Source organism: Coregonus lavaretus (genome assembly GCF_964263955.1).
Source record: "Coregonus lavaretus genome assembly, chromosome: 1".
NCBI lineage: Eukaryota > Metazoa > Chordata > Actinopteri > Salmoniformes > Salmonidae > Coregonus > Coregonus lavaretus.
This window is the reverse complement of record NC_139988.1, coordinates 54,147,391-54,169,399: the sequence shown is the minus strand read 5'-3', so window position 1 is coordinate 54,169,399 and position 22,009 is coordinate 54,147,391. Positions and strand designations below refer to the sequence as shown.

General features: G+C 43.2%; 1 protein-coding gene across 1 annotated transcript in view; it reads right to left on the bottom strand.

Annotated features, from left to right (window-relative positions):
- Nucleotides 1-22,009, bottom strand: part of inpp5a (inositol polyphosphate-5-phosphatase A) — a 228,484-nt gene that overhangs the window by 69,859 nt on the left and 136,616 nt on the right. Inside the window, exons 5-7 of the mRNA XM_084187952.1 lie at nt 7,844-7,907; nt 6,042-6,145; nt 377-429 (exon numbers count right to left, since the gene is read on the bottom strand). Coding sequence (XP_084044078.1) covers nt 377-429; nt 6,042-6,145; nt 7,844-7,907 — 221 coding nt within the window. The remainder of the gene's footprint in view (nt 1-376; nt 430-6,041; nt 6,146-7,843; nt 7,908-22,009) is intronic.

Sequence of the window (22,009 nt, the reverse complement as noted above, 5' to 3'; positions counted from 1 at the left end):
CTTGTATTCATCTCGCACAGGTTCAATTGTATGTAATGTTTTCTGTCATCTGTCATATGCAACTACTGACTAACGCGATTATGCCTAATCCAATCCTGGGCCGTTCCTAGCACGCTGTCGGTTGGGAGGGGGAGATAAGTAAAGTCTCTCTCTCTAGGGAAGACGGACTCTACCTCTCCTCTGTCTATGAAGAATGGACCTGCAAAGCCCCATGGGATATAGCCTATGGATAGGAGTAAAGCCAAAGTGACACTGCTAGGCTTTATGGGTAGTCACAGTTGGACGTGACGCTAAAGTGCACCTGGATGAAAAGCTGATATTCAATTTGATCCTAAGTGTAGTGTGAGATGTAACATGAGATGTGTTAGAAACTCACCAGTCAGCCAGAGCCCATCGAGTCCTGATGAAGCCTTTTCTGGACCACTTGCACTGCAACATAGGGAGACACATGCAGACTGAACGTTAGCATTGATAGCATGGAATTGGAACTTACTGCAGTGCACCAACAATCTCAAATGGCATACACAGTCAGTGTGGTCTATAACAATGCAAAGATAAACCTTCTTCTGAGAGTTTCTTTCGTTTCAGTATGATTCTAATCATTACTATACAGCATATCCATTTTCCCTGTATTTACATATTTGTCCAACCTGAGCCTCATAATATATAACATAAGCCATTTAGCAGACACTTTTATCCTAAGCGACTTACAGTCATGCGTGCATGCATTTTTGTATGTATGGGTGGTCACGGGAATCGAACCCATTACACTGTCATGACAATGGGAAAACAGTATCACTTCCAAAGTGTTCCAGAGCCCTGACCTAAAGCCACCTGGTCAACCTCCTATAGCCTCACCCCATAGTGCTACTAACTGAGTGAATTACCCAGTCAGGAGTCCCAGCTCCCACACAGCACACGATTTACCATGAAGCTCGTAATTAAATGAGAGACAAATTGATGCTGCAACCGTACTCATTTTGAATGCATAAATAAATAAATAATCCAGGAGCTTTCTGAGTGTCCTAATGGGGAGATTACCGTGGTGATGAATAAACTAATTATGGCCCAGGTCACATAATTACAAATTGACTCATTTTATTAAAAAACTTAGATGCAAATTTAAAGGCCTGAGAGGTATTTGATTGCATCTCACATCCTTCAATCTGCATTAGTACAAGATTAACTGTATCAAATTGAATTACATTAGCATACTTGAATTAATCTATACCGCCTGGCAGAATGTATAGGCCCAATTATACCCCACTGTCCAATACTGTGTGTGTGTGTGTGTGTGTGTGTGTGTGTGTGTGTGTGTGTGTGTGTGTGTGTGTGTGTGCGCCCACGTGTGTGTGTGTTTGAGGTTAATCTAAATAGTTTTTCATGAACAGATTGCACTCAATAAATATTTTGTGATAATTTTAAAAGACAAATAATATAATGAATATTTTCCACGATGTTGTCGTTGAAAATAAAACAAATGAGAAAGTACTTCTACCTTCAACAAAAGGATATTTATTCAGTAATCACACTGACATTTAGGTGGTAAGAAGAGGTTTTTATGCATCATATATTAACCCCACTTCCTGAGAAAGATTCATGTGTACTGTATATATGTGAAGTGTAATATATGTGACAACATTGTAATGGCTTTAATAAAGAGATGATAAGGAAGAGGAGGAAGATGAGGAAGAGGAGGGGGGTGAGGAGGCGAGAAGAGGGTGGGGCTCCAAACCTGCACTCTTAATGCAGCGCGAAATACATTTCATCTAAATGTAATTTAAAGAGCCATTAACTACAATCACAACATTGAAATCCATCACTTTCTGACGTGCAACCTCAGATTGCCCCATTTCCTCCTCCGCTGACTGATTGACCCTCGTCGCCTTGTTTGGTTATGGCGCCGCGCACACACGCACACACGCCCCACGTCATGCTGCACACATTCCCTTTCATTCATCAACACACAGTGTTGTCATTCACAAGGGCCTGGGAAATTCACAGACAGAGTGACAACCAACTGCCATGTACCCAATCAAATACTAGAGTGTAATGTCTGCCTAAATGTCTACAGTATGTGTTATAGGGCCAGGAAAACACCTGGGTCTTAGTGATTAAAATGTACATTTAAAGGATCGAGGCTGAGGGTGACACAGGCTGACCTTCCATGACCAGTGATGGGTCCCCAGACTGTGACAGTGATGAACGGCTGTAGAGTGGGTCAGCCATGACAGCCAGGCTCCCAGCCAATACGGATACGGGACGGAGAGGGGAGTAGTGGAGAGCGGGCTATGGGGCCATCAAATGGATTCCCCATTACAGGAAGCGGCTCCATAAACTCCCCACTTGTGTCCATTGGAAGTTTTCAGTTCCACTATCAAATGTCACGTGTGTCACGGTGGCGCGGGATTGAGGAACATCATTGCGCTCCGGCTCCCCCACCACCACACACACACTCCCATCTCTCCAGTCCTTTTTTTATTTGTTGACCTTTCCTATATCTCAGCTGAGACCCCCCCCCCCCATAAATAACAGAGTGCGGTGGGGCAGGCCTATAGCGGAGTGCAGGACGGGGTTAACACAGGACCCTGTGACAGAAATGCACTGTGAGTAATAAGTAATACACACAAAACCTGATTGATTTGGCCCCACGCAGAACCCCCCATTTATCTTCATCCCCATCAAATAAGAAAGGGGGGGTCTTCAGGACTAGGGTGGGCTTTATAGGACTGAAAAGATAAACAACGTGCTCGATTCCACTTTATACAAATGTAGATCGGGTGCTGAATCCTCGGATATTGGACTGAACCAGAGTGTGTGTGTGGACATGTTTAACTACACTTGTTGTGACCAGAAGTCCCATTTAAAAAAAATCTAACCAACTGGGGACATTTTGCCGATCCCCAGAAGGAAAAAGGCTTTTTTCTATGGGGTTTAGGGTTAGAATTAGTGTTAGCGGGTTAAAGGTTAGGAGTTGGGGTTAAGGTTAGGGACATTTTGAATGGGACTCAATTATGTCCCCACAAGGTTAGTAAAAGAAGACTGTGTGTGTGTGTGTGTGCGCTTGTGTGGTGGGATGGTGGTGGTGGTGGTGGTGGGGGGGGGGGGGGGGGGGTCTCTGATTAAATTGTCCCAAACCAGTGTTGTGTAGAGGGAGGGTGAAGGGATGGACAAGCTCTTTATAGAGACTGTGGGGACTGAGGGGACTGAGGGGACTGTGGGGACTGAGGGGACTGTGGGGACTGTGGGGACTGAGGGGACTGTGGGGACTGAGGGGACTGAGGGGACTGTGGGGACTGTGGGGACTGTGGGGACTGTGGGGACTGAGGGGACTGAGGGGACTGTGGGGACTGAGGGGACTGAGGGGACTGAGGGGACTGTGGGGACTGAGGGGACTGAGGGGACTGAGGGGACTGTGGGGACTGTGGGGACTGAGGGGAGGGCATACAGGGGCTGGAGAAAGGGACAGATAGCCAGACAGATCTAGCTGGATTTGCTAGCCCACCTATTTATCTCTAAATGGATCCCATCCTAGCAGCTAAGGTCTTGGATTGTCTCAGGACCATGGACAGAAACAATCCCACTTTCCCATTTAAAGGGACGGTGACTTGCCATGAAAACTGGACTTCCATGGCTGCCGCAAAATCATAATATAACAGAGGGTACTAAAAGGGTGTCTGACTGTAGTCCACAACCAATGATTTTATGAGCAGATGCGGGGTAGAGAAAATACAAACTTATTTGGACAATGATCTACAATGATTACTTCTGTCCAATGGGAAGGGGACCTTAAGGTCTCGGTCGTGTACTTTATTTATATAAACCAATGACAAATCCTTATGATGCAATTTGTTTTGGGAAGCATGTATTACTGCACCAAACAAATAAATAAATAACTACTCGGGGAAGTTGAAAGGATTGACGGAACAACAAGAAATGACAGCTCGCCAAATCCATCACATAGATCTTTGAAAAGAAATGTGCCTGCTATTTTGTCCAGTTCCTTCTTATTCAGCTTTTCAATTAATGTCCCCCCCACCTTTCTCCTCCACTTGAAGCCATAACCCACAGTCTGGGGAGCATGAAGGCAGTATGTTTTGCATACAGGGAGGGAGGGTTGTCATTTCAGCAGACTCAACCTAAGCGACTTGGGGTCAGAGTAGGGTCCTGTTCACCCCAATTGGGGACATGCAGGTCTGCATGGGACAGCAAGGGAGGGTGTGTGTGTGTATGTGTGTGACACAAGGTCCGACACACCCACCCACACCGACCAACCCAAGTGCACTCAAATCTAAGAGAAGCCAGGAAATGTCATTTTGTCTCTGTTGCATTGCTGGTCTTTAACTAGCGCTGCCACTCAAACGGGGACTGTACCAACCAAGCCCCTCCCACCATGATGTCATCAGGCCCTCTCAGAGTGACAGTTCATTAATGGTGGACTGTAAAGGTAACGCTCAAGCGGAGAAAGAGAGGTGTTAGTCTCCGACGAGCCGCCTAAACTGTCTGCTGCTACATTCTACTGCTTCACCTCTCTATAAGGGATATAAAAAATTAATGTATTAACTAATGTTCTCCGTAGCTCACATATTCTACGCTCTTGGCGAGGCCTTTTGTCTTGTTCACCACGGTCCATGTGTGTACACATGTCTTAGGATTTGGTTCCACAACACTCTGAGACCCAGAGCGGTACCCCGCAGAACCCAGTTGGAACCACATTGCAGTCTGTGGTGGTCCGTCTTGTCCCAGATCCCCTGTTAATAGGATTCCTTAAGGCTACAGATGGATGGCAAATCCAGGCGGTTTCATCTACTAAAAGACAGCATAAATCACCATGGAAGAAGTGGAGATGAGGCAGGGGTTATCGCGCGCCTGACTTCCTCATGAGAGCGCTGCATTAAACCATTAGTGAAATTAATTCATCTTTCATAAGAGGTTTGAGCAGTATTTGTGATCTATGATAACAACCAATTTCTCACTAGCTGGGCAGGGGGGACAAGAAATAGTCAGCCCTGATAGACTACACAAATCTGCTCTTTTTAAATGGGCTAACATTATCTGGAGTGCTGCTCTCGGAAGCATCATCCGAGATTCATAACCCAGCCGGGAAAGAGGAATAAATCAGGGAGCAAACTTTTCTCTTCAATGTGCTCGCTTTTCGCTCCGCTCCCAGGTTTGTTTTGTTCTCCGTAATTCACCGAACACCGGTTTCTTGTCCTCATTTTAAATGACTTCACGCCTCAATCGATTGTAATTGATTTTAGATCATCTTCGAAAATGGCAAACTGGGGAACTCCAAGGTGGGGTGGAAGAGAAAGAGAGAGAGTGTGTGTGTGAACGAGACAGAAATTGGGAGACTACGTCTGTGAAAGGCCGTATCCATCTCCTTTGCATATATTTGAGGAGGTGGCCGGTGAAGCGCGGTTGACAGATGAGCGGGGAGTATGGGGTTGACATGCGGGTGGTCACGCTCTTTATTACTATATCAGCACAGCGCGACGCTACCTTATGATGTGGACCAAGCAGAGGAACCCACAGAACGAACAGACAGACACAGGCTGCACTGCAAAGCACAGCAAGCAACCAAATTAAAGCTTTTGCATCGCTGCCATCTCAATCTTCCACTGCTTCAACTGAGCCTTGTAATAATTTGCTTTTTGAGGGAAAGTAAACTAAAGAAAAAATTCGGAAACCTAAATAACCTTACGTTTTCACTTTAAACCCCATCTTTTGTGAAAATGCTAAATAGTAAAGGAAAGTACTCCATAGATAAAAAGGATACACTGCCATAAATGTGTAATAGTACCAATAGTCATATGTTTTTAAACTTATTTGATAAAACATATACCTACTTGTGAAAATATTCTAAAACGTATTATGCAACATAAATAATTTTTTTAAAGATGGTGATGTCATGTCACATCGCTGTGTAGCGTTCATTACTGACAGCACTATGTCAATCAAAGTCCCAGCGCTTCAGGAAGCAGTAGAGGCCGAGAGATAGTCCCTCTCAGTCACTACAGCAACAGTGTAGTGATACGCACCTCAGGGAAGTAGTCCTGAGGAAACTTCTCCTTCTCCAACATGGGTGTGCTCTCTAGTGTGTCTGAGTAGATCTCTTTCCCAACCAGCTTCTTGAATTTCTTGGCTATGGGGAAGAACACAGACAAAGAAAGCCAAAGAGGCCGTATTAATACAAAATACAAGACAAGCTAGTCGTTTAAGAGACCATGACTAACAGTCCAAACCTACTAACGTCACAAAGCAGTTTTGTAGATCTAGATGTAGTCATGCATGCATAAATCCAGGGCTTCATCAGGCTACTACTCCACCTGCTGGTTGTAAGTGGAAGTATTTATAGAATCCTGCACAGATTCTGTTGTACTTACACAGAGGCTTTAGATGATCCGATTTTGAGGTGATCCAAATAGCACAGGGATGGGCAACTTTGATGGGTGTGGGGGCCACAAAGAATCTGAAATCATTATGAGGGGCCGCAGTGGCTCGCGGGTCTGCGTACCCACATCCATACCCAAACATGTAGTCAGAGCCGGCCCTAGACTTTTGGGGGCCCTAAGTGACATTTTGTTGGGGCAATTTGTTGTGGAAATTGCACCTTGTGTACTCTACTATTCTAACTCTCAACAATAAGTTGAGATATATAATTTTTTTGGGGTGGGGGGCGGGGGTATTGATCCGCGAGCCTACAAAAGGGGGGCCCCCATCCATGAAATAGCGTGATGCCGTGACCTATACTCATAGGATCAGTGTCAGAGATCTTAAACTAAATGAAGGTTCCTAGAACTAAAGGGTCTTCCTTTGGGATCAAAAGTGAGTATGTTTTACATAGCGTAATGCCCTTTAGTTACACTAATTTAGAAACATTCAAAAGGCAGAAAATATCTCTGAGGTCAAAACAGTTTGGCATGTCAAAGATCTCTGACACTGATTCTATGAGTATGGGTCATGGCCTCAGTGTAAGTACAAAACATAACCTGAACTGGTGTCAGAGCCTGAAAACGTCTTCCACATTCACGTGACATCTGGAACCGTTTCCATAAAATGTCTCAGAGTAGCAGTGCTGATCTAGTATCGGTCTTGACTAGATTATAATGAATGGACAGGGGGGACCTGATCAGCAATCCTACTCTGAGATGCTTATTGGATTAATATGGATCCTGGAAAACGTGGCATAGTTCTTTACCAAGGAAGCAGGTGAAACAATTGAAGTTTTCTACAAAGTTAAACTATTCATTCAGTCCAGTAACATCTTGTAGAGTGTGAATGAGCTCATTCTGGATATATCCTAATCCCATGTAAGAGGAGCATGTTGTTTTCCAGGGGATTTGACGGGTGAAGGTGAGGGTGTGTGTGTGCATATATACTTGCATGCCTGCTTGTGTGTGAGTGTGTGTGTGTATCCATGTCCGCATGCATGTGTGTGTGTCCTCTTGCCTTCCCCCTCGCCCTGTCCTTCACTGGGGGTGAGTGCATGGTGCTAATGCTGACTCTGGTGTAATGGGAACGACATGTGGCTCCACATCTATATCCCCTCTTTAATTAGCCTGGCCGCCGGGCCCCTAGCCCTCTGACACCCCAGGCTGATGAGAGCGTCGTAACTGTCCAATAACCTCGGTACACAATTACTGTGGAGCCCGAAATCTCATGAATTAAATCCTAATATTAATAAGCATTACCATTCTATCTATCGCTCCCTTTACATTATCTTCCCCTGCCAATCTCAACTTTACTGGTTTTGATGGAAGCGGTGATGGGCCGTGTAGGGTGTTATATGGAGGGGAGTTTGTGAGAGGGCAGGAGTGGAGATTTCATTGGGGGGACTCACCTTTGAAATCAAACTGTTGGATGTTTTTCAATGATTCATGAAGAAAGTAGCAACTTCCTAGTGCCTGGAAGAGAAAAAGAGAGGGTATGAGATTTGGGAGAATTGTTCACAAACCATTCAGTCAGAGATGATTGGAAATAACCTAGAAATAACGAAGCACAAAATTTTACTGCTAGAAATAAAGATGGTTCCAGGTAGTACAAAATCTCCATTCATTTGTAGAGCTTTGATGTGGAGGGCAACCCGGTATACACTAACCATCCCAGGCAACAGATCACACCACTATTTAGTTTATGTACAGTATTTCCCCACAGCAGATATTGAATGAAATCAGTAAATCGAATATACAAGCAATATAAGTAGTGTGGTGTATCCTATCAATGTAGGGAACTATCAGAACAGTGCAGTGCATTCAATAGAGTCCTCAGGCCCTACATTTGGTACAAGGCTTCCTGATGTGAAGAATAAATCATCCCAGTTTATCAAAGGACACATTCAGATGGACTTTGGAACAACCAAAGATCTACTTCAATAGGATTAAAATCTTAATTTCTGAAAGAGCAATCAACGTTTCCCAGTCTGTAGACAACCCAAACAATCTCACTGTGGGGAAAAAAATTCAACGCAGGGGATTTGATGCAGTTCACAGTCCACTACACTACGACATGCTTTCTCCATGCTTTCTACTGTCCTCTTTACAGCTAGACAGTAGAGGAAAAGACTGCTCTCAATCCTCTCGGTCTTTGAGATAGTGAACCCTTATTCCTTGCTTGAGGGTTATTTGGTCCTGCTGCCTACAACCCTCCTTCCTCTTCCTTCACTGCAGCACACAGAGAATGGAGATCAAAAGAGAGATGAGAAAGAGATATTAGGGAGAGAAGAAGAAAAGAGGCTGCATGACAACATGAACGTGAGAGAGAGTGTGAGCAACAGAGGGAGAAACTCCCAAAACACTGCAGTAGACCAGTTAAGTAATGTGCAGGTAGTGGACTGTGTAGTGGTGGGACAAGGAAGGGCGCATGAGGTAGATAGATAGAGAGAGAGAGAGAGAGAGAGAGAGAGAGAGAGAGAGATAGAGAGAGAGAGAGAGAGAGAGAGAGAGAGAGAGAGAGAGACAGGAGAGAGAGAGAGAGAGAGATAGAGAGAGAGATAGAGAGAGAGATAGAGATAGAGAGAGATAGAGAGATAGAGAGAGATAGAGAGATAGAGAGAGATAGAGAGATAGAGATAGAGAGAGAGGTGTACGTTTCCCTAGAAGGGAGAAGACAGAAGGCAGCGGGAGAGAGAGAGAGGATATAGTCCGATTTTGTGCCGTTTTCCTTTGAGGCGCGGAGCAGACGCCCTCTCTGGCAGGGGGAAGAGTTTGGGGGCTCGCCGGCCGGCCCTGCATTATTTATGAGCGCCAGCACATATTGAGATTAAACATTGGCTGATTTGTCGAAAGCACAAACATGATGTCCTGCTCATCTCCTTGATATGGAAGTTCATCCAACGGAAAACACTGTCGCACATTTAATTGATGAGAACAGTGGCTTGTGACCCAAACCCACCGCTGCGCACTGTTCCTTCATTCTATCTTCCTCCCTCCTTTTTCTGAAGGACAGAAAAGTGAGGGATGGAGGGAAAGCGGGAGGACTCAAGGTCAACTTTCTCCACAGCAGCAGGACAGCTTCCAGGAAGTGACCCCTGTTGAATTATCTTATATTTTCTTTATGTTCTTTTTCACCTCAAACTGCCACTGACAGAGTGAGAGAAAGAATGGGGGACATGAGGGGGAGAGGGAGAGAAACTGTCAAAATGATACTACTGTTATTGTTTTTGTTGTTGCTGCCGTTTATTTATTTTTGGTATGAATCCAGAATAAAGAGTAATTAATAGGCTTTGGCGATATACCATTTATACTGTATACTGGGGTATTTCAAAATACAGATTTTGAATACGTTCCCCCCAATTTCTTTTTTTTACATTAATTTTGGGGGGTTGGGATCACTCCTGCCTTGCGGGAGGTGCGTGCTACACAACTGCTTACAACTATAAGTTGAGTATAACTATAAGAAATCTAAGATGGAGTTGAAGGATGGGACTAACAACAAATAATAACAAGATAACTAATAATGTAAGCATACTGTGTCCATAATAAGTATATAGGTTGTATGTTGGGAGCTTTTGGGAAAGAGCACTGTTAGGAAGATATGGCATATAGAAGCAAACCGGATGGACATCATGAAAATGATCGGAGAGGTTGAGAGTAGAAGTAGTTCAGGAGCAAAAACAAATAAAATAGAATTATTGTAAAATTGACTGTGTCCATAAGGTGTAGATAGTAAGTATAGGCTGGAAGTAGAGGCCTGGGCATTGTTGTTCACTAATTTACCCCAAGTAGGGAAAGGATGGCGGGGTTGAAAAGTAATAAAGGGGAGTATATATATATATAAAACATAGGGGATTGGAAGTGATGCAGACAATTACATTGATGGAAGTTACAATCTATCTGCAATATTAAGCTGATCTACCCCCCCAATTTTTTTTAAATAATTCTAAGATGTGTCAAATCAATTATATCCTGCTCAGGGTTTCAGCTATACATTTGGTTTCCTAACTTGCTAGCTGTGGCTAGATGTCAAGATCAAGCTTCTTGGTTACAGCAGAGACATTCAATCCCCTCCTGGATCAAGATCCCTGTTGCCTATATTGTTTTGTGCGTCAACATATACGTATATTTTTGAAATAGCGCCCCTTCTGTGCACATTAGGTAATACCGTATATCCCGGTACGATCCAGAAATGGTATGACCTGGATACCACACAACCCTAGTAATTAAGCTAAAATAGAAAAAGATTAGTCAAAAATATATGACTTTCACTCACCAATTAAACTCAGTAAAATTATTACCATTTCTAAACCACCTGATTTATGTTCAAATCCTCTAACATTATAACATTATGTAGGTCTAGACTATAGTCAACAGAGAATCAAAATGGAATCGAAAAAGGACTGGATTTGCTTGTTTAGTGCACAGGTATGGGCCTAAGCAACATAATTACTCACAGACCAACTAGTTGCAGCCATGGGTTGCTGCGCGCTCATAAATGCTTAGTGGACATCGATTACTCCACAAAACTCAGCGAATGCGACCGTCCAAAATATAATTGATATGATGACTTTAAACAAATTGCAATGAATCAAAGTTCAAATAAATGATAAACAATTGTGCCTAAGTGGCTATCTGTGTAATCACGAAAAATCTACTTAACCTCTAGCTTAATAAATATTTATTTGGCATCAGGGTTCAAAACCGAACGGCTGGTTTTATCCTCCCCCAGCCTCAGGCACTCTTCATGAAGAACCTATTATTAGTGGGCTGCAATGAATCCATTTGTCTCTGGACATGACAGGTTCAAAATATTAATTAGAGGCCGACTGCGCAGACAGGATATGCTTATCTTTTACCAGTGGCTTTACAATGGCCTGTGTCAAGCGTATGTTTATCACGGCCCACTTCATTGATTAGCTGCCAGATTCACTTGAAATAATTTAAAGTATATATTTTACATATTTATAAACCCCACTGTCACGACCGCTACTTAATTTTCCATTAGTAAAATGTACTCTATTAAGTGTGACTGGCAAGGGCCAGGAGGAGCTAGGGGAAATGAGTAATCGCCATAATTGTAGACAGAAAGACAATAACCGTGCCATAAAAGCCAGGTTTTATTGCCCAAACTGGCAATGCTATCTCTTATCGGGAGTCATATAGGCCACACCGCTGGGACGAGATAAGCAATGGAAGCTGTATCGGTGTGTGTGAAGGGACGTAACCAGGGTTTTAGTGAGGTCCGGAAGAGGGGGGTTATTGTCTTCCAACCAAGTCAAAGCTCATTTACTACATTTCTATACAATTTTAAAAAACGTTCAAATGCTATTTGGAGAACAGCAAAAACGAACAAAAATGACCCCAACCATTATCACCTTGGCTGTTGTAGGTTCATTCACCTCAGTCGATGTACAAACACATTGCCTATAAAGACTCCAGTGGGCGATTGAGATAAGATGAACAACCATCAACATAAAATGTCATATGTTTTCATTTATTGATTGCATTTCGATGTAGGCCTCGGCCTATAGGGAAGATAGGACATGTGGAGATGTTCATATTGAAACATACCTTATTTTTTCTAAGTTCCTAACTTGTTTGATAAGATTAGTACCGATTTTCTCAGGGGACCCCAACCCTATGTTTGGGAACCACTGTACTAGCCTCTTTCTCTGCTTGCTTTCTTTCTCTCTCTCTCCTCTGCTTCCTCCTGCTTACATTGCAGCCTGCCTCAGCCTCACCACTGAGCGCCACATCACTGTCTGTCTCAGTAGCCTGCTCTCTGTATAGCAAAGTTATTATGAGAACTTAGTAGTGCATTTTTTGCTCTCCTTTTGAATATCTCTTTGAGCATGGTGAAGTTATTACACTTTGGATGGTGTATCAAAACACCCAGTCACTACAAAGATACAGGCGACCTTCCTAATCCAATTGCCAGAGACGAAGGAAACCACTTAGGGATTTCACAATTAGGCCAATTGTGACTTTAAAACAGTTACAGAGTTAGTGGCTGTGATAAGAGAAAACTGAGGATGGATCACAACGTTGTAGTTACTCCACAATACTAACCTAATTGACAGAGTGACATGCATCCTGCTGGCAACAAGGCACTACAGTAATACTGCAAAACATGTAGCAAAGCAATTAACTTTCTCCTGAAATGGGGTAAATCCAATACAACGCATTACTGTGTACCACTCTCCATATTTTCAAGCATAGTGGTGGCTACATCATGTTATGGGTATGCTTGCAATCATTAAGGACTGGGGTGTTTTCAGGATAAAAAGGAAACGCACATGCAAAATCCTAGAGGAAAATCTGGTTCAGTCTTCTTTCCACCAGACACTGGGAGATGAATTCACCTTTCAGCAGGACAATAACTAAAATAACTTAATACAGAGTGTGCCAGAGAGCAGAATAACTGACGAATTTACGAACGCTCAACACCTGTTGAATACAGCCGTTGTCAGTAAACGTTGGCAAAAAAGTGTGATTAAATTGTTGCCAGCAGCACAGTTGCAGTCACCAACGCTCTGAATAACATAAAAACAGACTAACCAGCTCTGCTAGGGCGAGTAAAATGGTCAGAGTGAGCTGTTCTCTCATTTGCGTCTGGAAGTAGCTAGCAAGCTAGCCAGTTAGCTTGGGTGCTTGACTGCTGTTGTTAGGTCAGAACGCTCGGATCAACCCTTCTTTTCGGCCAGAGCGTCCAGTGTGCGCTCTGAACGCTCAGAGACCGAAACGCTCTGAATTTACGAACGGACCATCTGACAATGCTCTGAGTTTACGAACGCTCAGAGCACACTCTGGCACTCCAGATTAAATTTACGAACATACCCATAGTATAAGCCAGCCTTTAGTCTTGAAATCTTTGGTTGTTAAATACATAGCCTCACATGTGAATCCTTAAAGAGATGGGTGGGGCTAAAGTTTTTAAGAGAGGTGTGAACAACGCTGAATGGATGTAGACAAAGAAGAGCTCTCCAGTAGGTTTACCAAAACAATCAAGGGCCATTTTCTCAAAAGTGAGGTTACAAGTTTATCAACTTTCAAAGCAGAATTACTTTCCCATTGTTCCTCAACTGTAGTGTATGATATACAATTTTAGAGTCTCTACTTTTATCCAATGTAAAAAACACAATTTCAAATTTTGCTACATAAGACCGAATGGAACCAGTCAGTCACATATGTAGTTACGGCCCTGTGTGTGTGTGACACACACACACAGAGACAGACAGACAGACAGACAGACAGACAGACAGAAAGAGACAGAAAGAGACAGAGAGAGAGAGGGAGAGAGAGAGAGAGAGAGAGAGAGAGACAGACAGAGACAGAAAGAGACAGAGAGAGACAGAGAGAGACAGAGACAGAGACAGAGACAGAGAGAGAGAGAGACAGAGAGAGAGAGAGAGAGAGAGAGAGAGAGAGAGAGAAGCACACAGACAGTTGACAAAAACCCCAGTAGGGGTTGGCCCGGTGGAAAATAGAGTTGAGAGGTCCAGAAGCCTGCATAGTCTGTTTCACTGAGTGCTATATCGATACTATGCCGCAGAAATTAGTTATAGTAGATGAAAAGTACAGAATCAGTGACCTCTAATGGATTTTCTGCATTTAATGTGAAAAATGAGCCATAAAGCAAACATAAAAGTAATAATTTTTCTCCATTCCGCCCTGAGGAGCACAGTCTGTCCCAAGAGAGTAGCCTCAACACACTCCCGTGTCACCAGTGTCACTGTGCACTTCTGGGGGCAAATACCATACTATCCTCAAGCCACCAGCGATGCAATGCACTGAATGTCCTGAGGAGCATTTTGAGACAGTGACACACACAACTATTTCAGGAGCCCTTTATAAAGTAAGATGGATAAGAGAGTTCCAAACAGGGACAGAATGGATAGTGCAAGCCACAGTCGCTCATACGCTTGGTGCATGAACATGGATACTGACAAATCTAATGGCTACACAATTCACTCATTGGTTGCCATGCAGACAGTCTTCAACCAACCTCACACTACATTATCCAACATACCAAAGATACTGTAAATTAAACAAGATTGCACCACAACAATAGTTACTCAATGCATCATGTCTATAATGAACACTTAGCATCGTATTTTACACGTAAGCCCTACTTTGAACAAGCAATACATTCTATGGCGTTATTTCAACGGTTATCCCGACCAGACAGGGCGCAATGAGAGAGCTAGACCACTTGATATTCAGGGGCCAGGCTTACTGTGCGCCTTGTGTGAGGGGAGCTTTGCACAAATCTCCAATACTGCACAAACAGGCTATTTGTCATCCTCTGCAATGAAAACACCCAGGCAGGAGAAAGCGTCAATAGAGAAGGCTTGCTTTTCAGCAGAGAAATACAGATCGAGACCGCTTTAGTGCTTCCCCACCCGGCGCCGCCATATGTGTTTGCCAAGCACCACTCACAGTCCAATTGATTGAGTATTCAGAGTATTGAGCCACAGTGTCTATTATTCATTGCCTGACTGGATGCACAGACAAAACTCTCATTCCAAGTTATTCTGTCACTTCCTCTTATTTGAAAACAGGCTGAATGTTTAGCCATCGGTCATTTCCTTAAGGAGTCCTTGTCTATGGGGAGAGAGTGTTTAGAAGACGTTGGTGCCATAGGTATTGGGCCATGATGCACAATGCGCACACACACATCTCACAGGAGGGATCTTCCAAAGAAATACAAAGGTGCCATACTTATAAGGCAATGCATTGTTCTTAGGATTCATCCGTCTTTATTTATCCAAGTCATTGAGAACAGATGAACTTTCTTGAAATGCCCACAATTGCTTTTCTTAGGTCACACTTTATATTCCATAGGGCCATCTTTTGCCAGAGTAGCAACCAAAGCAACTACCTTCTTCTTAAGTATGTTTTGGAAAATTAGAATTAACAATGGTACGAGGTATGGAATTACAAGTACTAACACACGTATTGCACAGCAATGAAATAAGTTATAAGTTACCCCCTTATTACATTTTTAGTCATTTAGCAGACGCTCTTATCCAGAGCGACTTACAGGAGAAATTAGGGTTAAGTGCCTTGCTCAAGGGCACATCAACAGATTTTTCACCTAGTCGGCTCAGGGATTAGAACCAGCGACCTTTCGGTTACTGGCACTACGCTCTTAACCACTAAGCTACCTGCCGCCCCATAGTGTTAAGGGATCTTCAAACATTCCAGGGATAAGTGAGCAGATCCAAAAAACGGGAAATGTGTTGATTGTTTGATCCTATAATTGCTTTGTCTATAAATCCATTACACGGATCATGGACAGAAACGGTCTGTCTATAAAACTGGCAGAAACGGTCTGTCTCAGAGAGTCTAGACCCCTATGCTTTGAAGGGAACAGAGCTGGGTAACTTCTAGAAATCAGAAAGCAGCTCCTGCTCATTATTCTAAAATCCCCCAGAAAACTGGAGTGATTGATCTCCAAATCCACTGATTTTATTTTCTTTTGGAGAAAATATTATGGATGGGTCTAAACAAGGACGTAATTGGCCAAACCCACGGCAGCGGCCTGACCTGCCAACAATCCGGCCCCGCTCACAAGGTTGGCTGCCTCCCTGGGAAATATTGTGCATTCATTTCATTTAGTCTCCCCTCCAACATCCAATGGTTGAAGTTAATTAAATTGCTTGTCCATTGTGTTCATCCACTTCCAAAGTTAATGATATTGTGCCTGGGAATTAAAGAGCATTTTATAAAGCGCACGGGATGGGAGCTGGCAGGCACTACATTGGCCAGGTTGAATCATGTCAGTCCTCAGGCTGGTGGACCCTCTAATTAGCGCTGAAATGGATGCTTCCATCTGCCAATTTCCTGCCACGCTCATCAGTCGTAGCCGTCGCTCCCTTAACCTGCCCGCCGGAGGGGTCTAAAGCAATAAAACAATCACGGCAATGACATTCAACGAAAAAAAGAAACCAGAATATGTTGTCTATACTTAATATGACTCAGACTTTTAAAGAGGCCTTCTAATGCCTTGGAATTTTGCTCTGTATAATATCATTGGTTTCTTCGAGTGATATAGATTGAAGAGTTTAATAACTTAATTAAAAAGGTTCGATAGAGTACATAATAGGACCTTGCTTCCATTTTCAAAGGAGGTTCTTTTAATACATTTTCATTTGGTGAAATAAAGAAGAAGAATTCACAGTGGTATAAAGATATACTTGAAACTTGATATACGATCTTAATTTGATCACTCTGTTGTCGCAGATAATTTTCCTGCTCAGCAGGAACTGCAAACTTGTAGTGTATTTGAGGGTTAAAAAGGCTTCTAAAGTTTGTAATTTCCACTTCAAAATGTCAGACTTGATTTGCCCTAACAAAAAAATATATAAACTCCTACAAAAATGTCCATGAATTACAATACACATAATAATTCACATTTCCTGCAGGATAATGTTTTCCTGCTGTGAGAAACTGTTCAAATTAAGATAGTACATCTGTAGCTATTTTGATGATTTCACATTCTATGAAACCCTTGCTGTATCCTTGAACCCAAGGTATACCAAGGTATTCAAGGTACCCATAACACAGATATCAATTAGAATATTAGATCTCTAAACTGCACTCAATGAATTAGTTTTAGAAGAACCCCAATGTTCAGTGCAGGAGCAGAAGCCCGTTAAAAAGGAAAGAATGATTCATGTTTTCCAACGGCATATTTGCTAATACTGTGCTGCAACTTCAGCATATTTTAACGAGGGTCTAAAATCAGGACATCAAAGCAAATGAAATGACACCTGTGGTGCCTGTAATGCCGCTGACCTGGCTAATGGTTGCGGAGTGTGCAAGCCAAGCTCAATGGCAGACGGACACATTTGGGTGAGATACTTATTCAAAAGTTAAAATATGACATAATCAAGTTCTAAACTGCTGTGTGAACACTACATCATTCTTGACAGGACATAGCACACTATATACTAATTAAGAAGATAGCATAACCTATATAACTATATATGACAACAGGATGTAACACTAATTTGGTGACAAACTGGATAGCATAGTAACTCAACATGCCATGGATTCGAGGAGATTGCTCAATATCTGTAGCCCAGACGAGGTCAAAGCCCTAGTGTCTAACTGCAGCAGACAGACATCTGTAAGGCGACATGAAAAGACATCCCTTCTTTTCCTCAGAAATGTAATCTTCCTTTGAAACCCATCTTCAAATAAACCGGTGATTTAAAAAGGCCAGCGTGGTGAATAACCACTTTCTTTAAGTAAATATGCGGTTACGGGGCTAACGAGATTATCTTTTTTTAAAGGATACGCAGATGATGAATATTATCTGCATTATTAGATTGGCCTAAAAATGAAAAATCAAAAGGCTGAACAATGGAGGCATCCATTAGTAATTAATATGACATTACCCCTCTCTTTTGTTCGTCCCCATGCATGGCTGCCAAAGCCATTATTCAATATTTACGGATGCTGGGGATAAAATGCCTTTAATATACTTATGCTCATTAATGTAAATCATATTTTGCTATGGATGTCCAATAATCAAAAATAATATTTCAACTTGTAATTTTTTCTCATCAGAAAGTATTCCCATTAGGGGGGTTAGACGCTCATGCAAATGAAAGGTCTTTGAGCCAATTGATTTTCCCTCAGCTTTGGGAGAAGGCCGCTAATGTTGTCATGGACTGTTCATCAATCTAGATTGTTATCTGATTTAATATCTGGCCTATTCCTATTGGTTCATTTGTGATATTCCTTATTGGATTAGCATCATACAGGCCGAGAAGGGAACACATCTCATTTTAAGTGTATTCAACAGTTCAATAGAGGCTGGAAGTTTGCAATGACTTCGCTATGTTGCACTTGCACTTTTTAATGATGTGTAGGTTAATTCATGGCTTATAACACATCCACATCACCATGCCAGAGCAACCACTGACATTAGTGGCAGCTTTCCATGTCAACAGTTATCAGTGGCGTGATGTCAGTTAGGCAGGTCATCAGTCAGTACAGGGCCATTGGCAGCAGCTTTGATTTTGTCCCTGTCCCATGCTGCCAGTGGCTACAGGATGTGGCCTTGCATTGACGAAGTGGCCTCCTTGGCTGTCCAATGAGATACAGCTCTATTGCCAGGGCCCACACTTAAATATATTCGTTTGGGGCATCTTTGCGGAATCCGTCAGTCAGCTCCGAGAGGGATTTATCAGAATGCACTCCATATCTCTGCATCAACAACCTTTCCTACTCCCTCCATATGGACACAACTCTTCCCCAACGAAGGCAACGTCGACCCACTCATACACCGTTTCATAAACCATTCATATGGTGGTTGAGGGTGACGTCAAAGGGACAATTAATGGACTTGAATATGGCGGCCGTGTGTGTCACTCCTTGGACATCTATTTTATATTTTCCCTTTATTTAACTAGGCAAGTCAGTTAAGAACAAATTCTTATTTACAATGACGGCCTACACCGACGCTGGGCCAATTGTGCGCCGCCCTATGGGACTCCCAATCACGGCCGGTTGTGATACAGCCTGGAATCGAACCAGGGGGGACTTGTCCCTCTCTGAGCCAGGACAGCCGAGGGACTCAAACATTGGGGGACAGGTTTCGGTTTTGAGGGCAGAGACAAAAATAATTTCACAGGGCAAAAAATAAGCAGCTTTCTCCTTGGTACTGGCAGAGGCGTTCTCAGAGCACAAACAGTGAGCACAGGACCGTGAAGCTTTAGAGGAGCCAGCAAAACGCACGCAGTCGGTTGGCTCGGCTAAGACCCGGTCTGGTCCCTCTTTGTAGCCTCTTTGTCTTTATGTAAAAAACCAATGCTTGCCGATGATGTGTTATGTAAAATTCCCGGGGCTTTATTTAAATGGTTGGATATCCTCCATGCTAGCTTAGTTATAGTCCAGTGCATCGACCCAAGAGCACATGGCCGCAGCATGAAAAGCCAAATGTAAATGGCAGACTCAGCCTCTTAGATAACAGAAATTATGTCATGCTTTTTTGTATTATAATAATAATACATATAAAACCGGAACAACAGAGTGAAGGGGACTTTTCTTACGCAGATGTTCTTTCTTATGCGTACAATCGCAGCATCAATCAGACCCTTTCCTGGCCCCCTTAAAAGGAAGCTTTGAGATGTAAGTGAGCTGAGGACCTGTGCCAGTGCCAGTGAGTGGCAGCAGTCTGCTCTCCTGTAAATACAACGCCCCGAAAATAGGATTTTTGGTCCCACGTAAACCTGTAAGCGGTCTCCAGGGCCCTCTGTGTGCTCCTTTCAAAGCTTTCCAAATGACAGATAAGCACTGTATATCATTAGGTCATGTGAGAAGAGTAGGGGTGAAATAAAGGCTGTTCAGTAAGATCAGAACATCCTTAGAACTACTCAAAATCAATAAGCCAAATTTTGAATCTGGATAATGTGCGTGATTGGACTCTGTCATCCATGTTCTAATATTCCCGTATTTCATCCTCATTGGCCCGAAGTTCGTCCCAGCCACAAACATACTAAACAAAGCTCTCTTCTAATTGTGTGCGTGATATATTCATTAAACCCATGGTTTACATAGAGTTCCACAGATATATCTTCCATAGAGGAACAAGTGAAGCATTCAGTTGAGGGTTCCAGGACACGATACCTCCGTGCTCCGCGGCCACTGTGGAAGCCCTTCATCTCATGGCCAACCGGGATGGCTTTGAAAGATGTTCCCCGCAAAAAGCGCAGGAATGCAATTAGGCCGTTAAAATTAAGGAGGTTGAATCTATTTAAAAGAACATTACATCCAATCTAATTAGCCAGCTCTTTAATGAGTTAGTAATTAGCAGAGGAGTGCCTCACACACAGGATGCCATTGTGGGCTTGAACTTGTGCAGCCGCCCTGCTGACTGGGGTAGACTTTATGTCAGATTAATCCCCACTTGGAGAGAATTACTTACAGAAATATGGTTACGCTTACTTTATGCCTTTATAAAAAAAACAATTCTGTGTCCTCGAGGGGTTCAAATAAAGGTTTCTGCAGCTTAAACTAGTTTAGATCATTATAGCCAATCCAGCTGCAGATTATTAATTTCAGCCAGTTACCGACCGCATGTAAAAGCCCTACTTTTCCCCGGCAGACCTATTTGATAGGAATCACACGGTCTGGCATTGTGAACATCAAATATCTTCCCCAATGTGTTTGGTGTTTGACAAAAACATACTGACAATGCATCATAAAGCAGCGGCATCCGCCTTCCTACGAACCCAATAGCAGCTTTCATCAGGGCGCTCTAGAGGTCCCATGGTAGGGCTACCGCTGTTCATTTCTACCCAGAGCCGCCCCTCATCTGCAGGGATGCGCTCTGCCTCTGACCCACAGAACCTTGGAGACTGTATTCATTTTCCTGACAAAAATCTATTGGAGAAGGTTTGGAATGGGGAAGAAAGGGCTCATTATTGGATACGGAGAAGGAAGCCACCCCCTCACTGGGAGCGTACAGCTCTTTTATGGACCATAAAAAATATATATAAAAATCATATTTTATTTGTCACATGCTTCGTAGACAACAGGTGTAGACTAACAGTGAAATGCCTACTTACTTTTCCAACAATGCAGAGTTAAAGATAAGACACATTTAAAATAACAAAATAACAAAAGTGACAGTGAATAACGAATAAAAAGTATGAGTAAAAATAACATGGCTATAGAGTATATAGGGAGTAGAACATAACATGGCTATATACAGGGAGTACCAGTACCGAGTTGATGTGCAGGGGTACGAGGTAATAGAGGTAGCTATGTACTGTACAAATAGGTAGAGGTAAAGTGACAAGCAGCAGCGTATGTGATGAGTGTGAAAGTGTGTGTGTGTGTGTGTGTTGGGATGTCAGTGTAAGTATGTGTGAGTGTGTGGGTATAGAGTCTGTGCAAGAGAGTTGGTGCAAAAAGGGTCAATGCAGGTAGTCCGGGTAGCCATTTGATTAGCTATTTAGCAGCCTTCTTTAGAAGACTTATGGCTTGGGGGTAGAAGCTGTTCAAGGTCCTGTTAGTTCCAAACTTGGTACATTGGTACCGCTTGCCATGCGGTAGCAGAGAGAACAGTCTGTGACTTGGGTGGCTGGAGTCTGACAATTTTGGGGGGCCTTCCTCTTCTGACACCGCCTGGTATAGAGGTCATGGATTGAAGGGAGCTCGGCCTCAGTGATGTACTGGGATGTACGCAATACCATCTGTAGCGCCTTGTGGTCGAATGCCAAGCAGTTGCCCTACCAGCCTGTCAATATGATGCAGCCAGTCAATATGCTCTTGATGGTGCAGCTAAATAACTTTTTGAGGATCTGAGGGACCATGCCAAATCTTATCAGTTTCCTGAGGGGGAAGAGGCATTGTCGCGCCCTCTTCACGACTGTGTTGGTGTGTTTGGACCATGGTAGATCCTTAATGATGTGGACACCGAGGAACTTGAAGCTCTCAACTCGTTCCAGTACAGCCCCGTCGACGTGAATGGAGGCGTGCTCGGCCCTCCGTTTCCTGTAGTCCACGATCAGCTCTTTTGTCTTACTGACGTTGAGGAAGAGATTGTTGTCCTG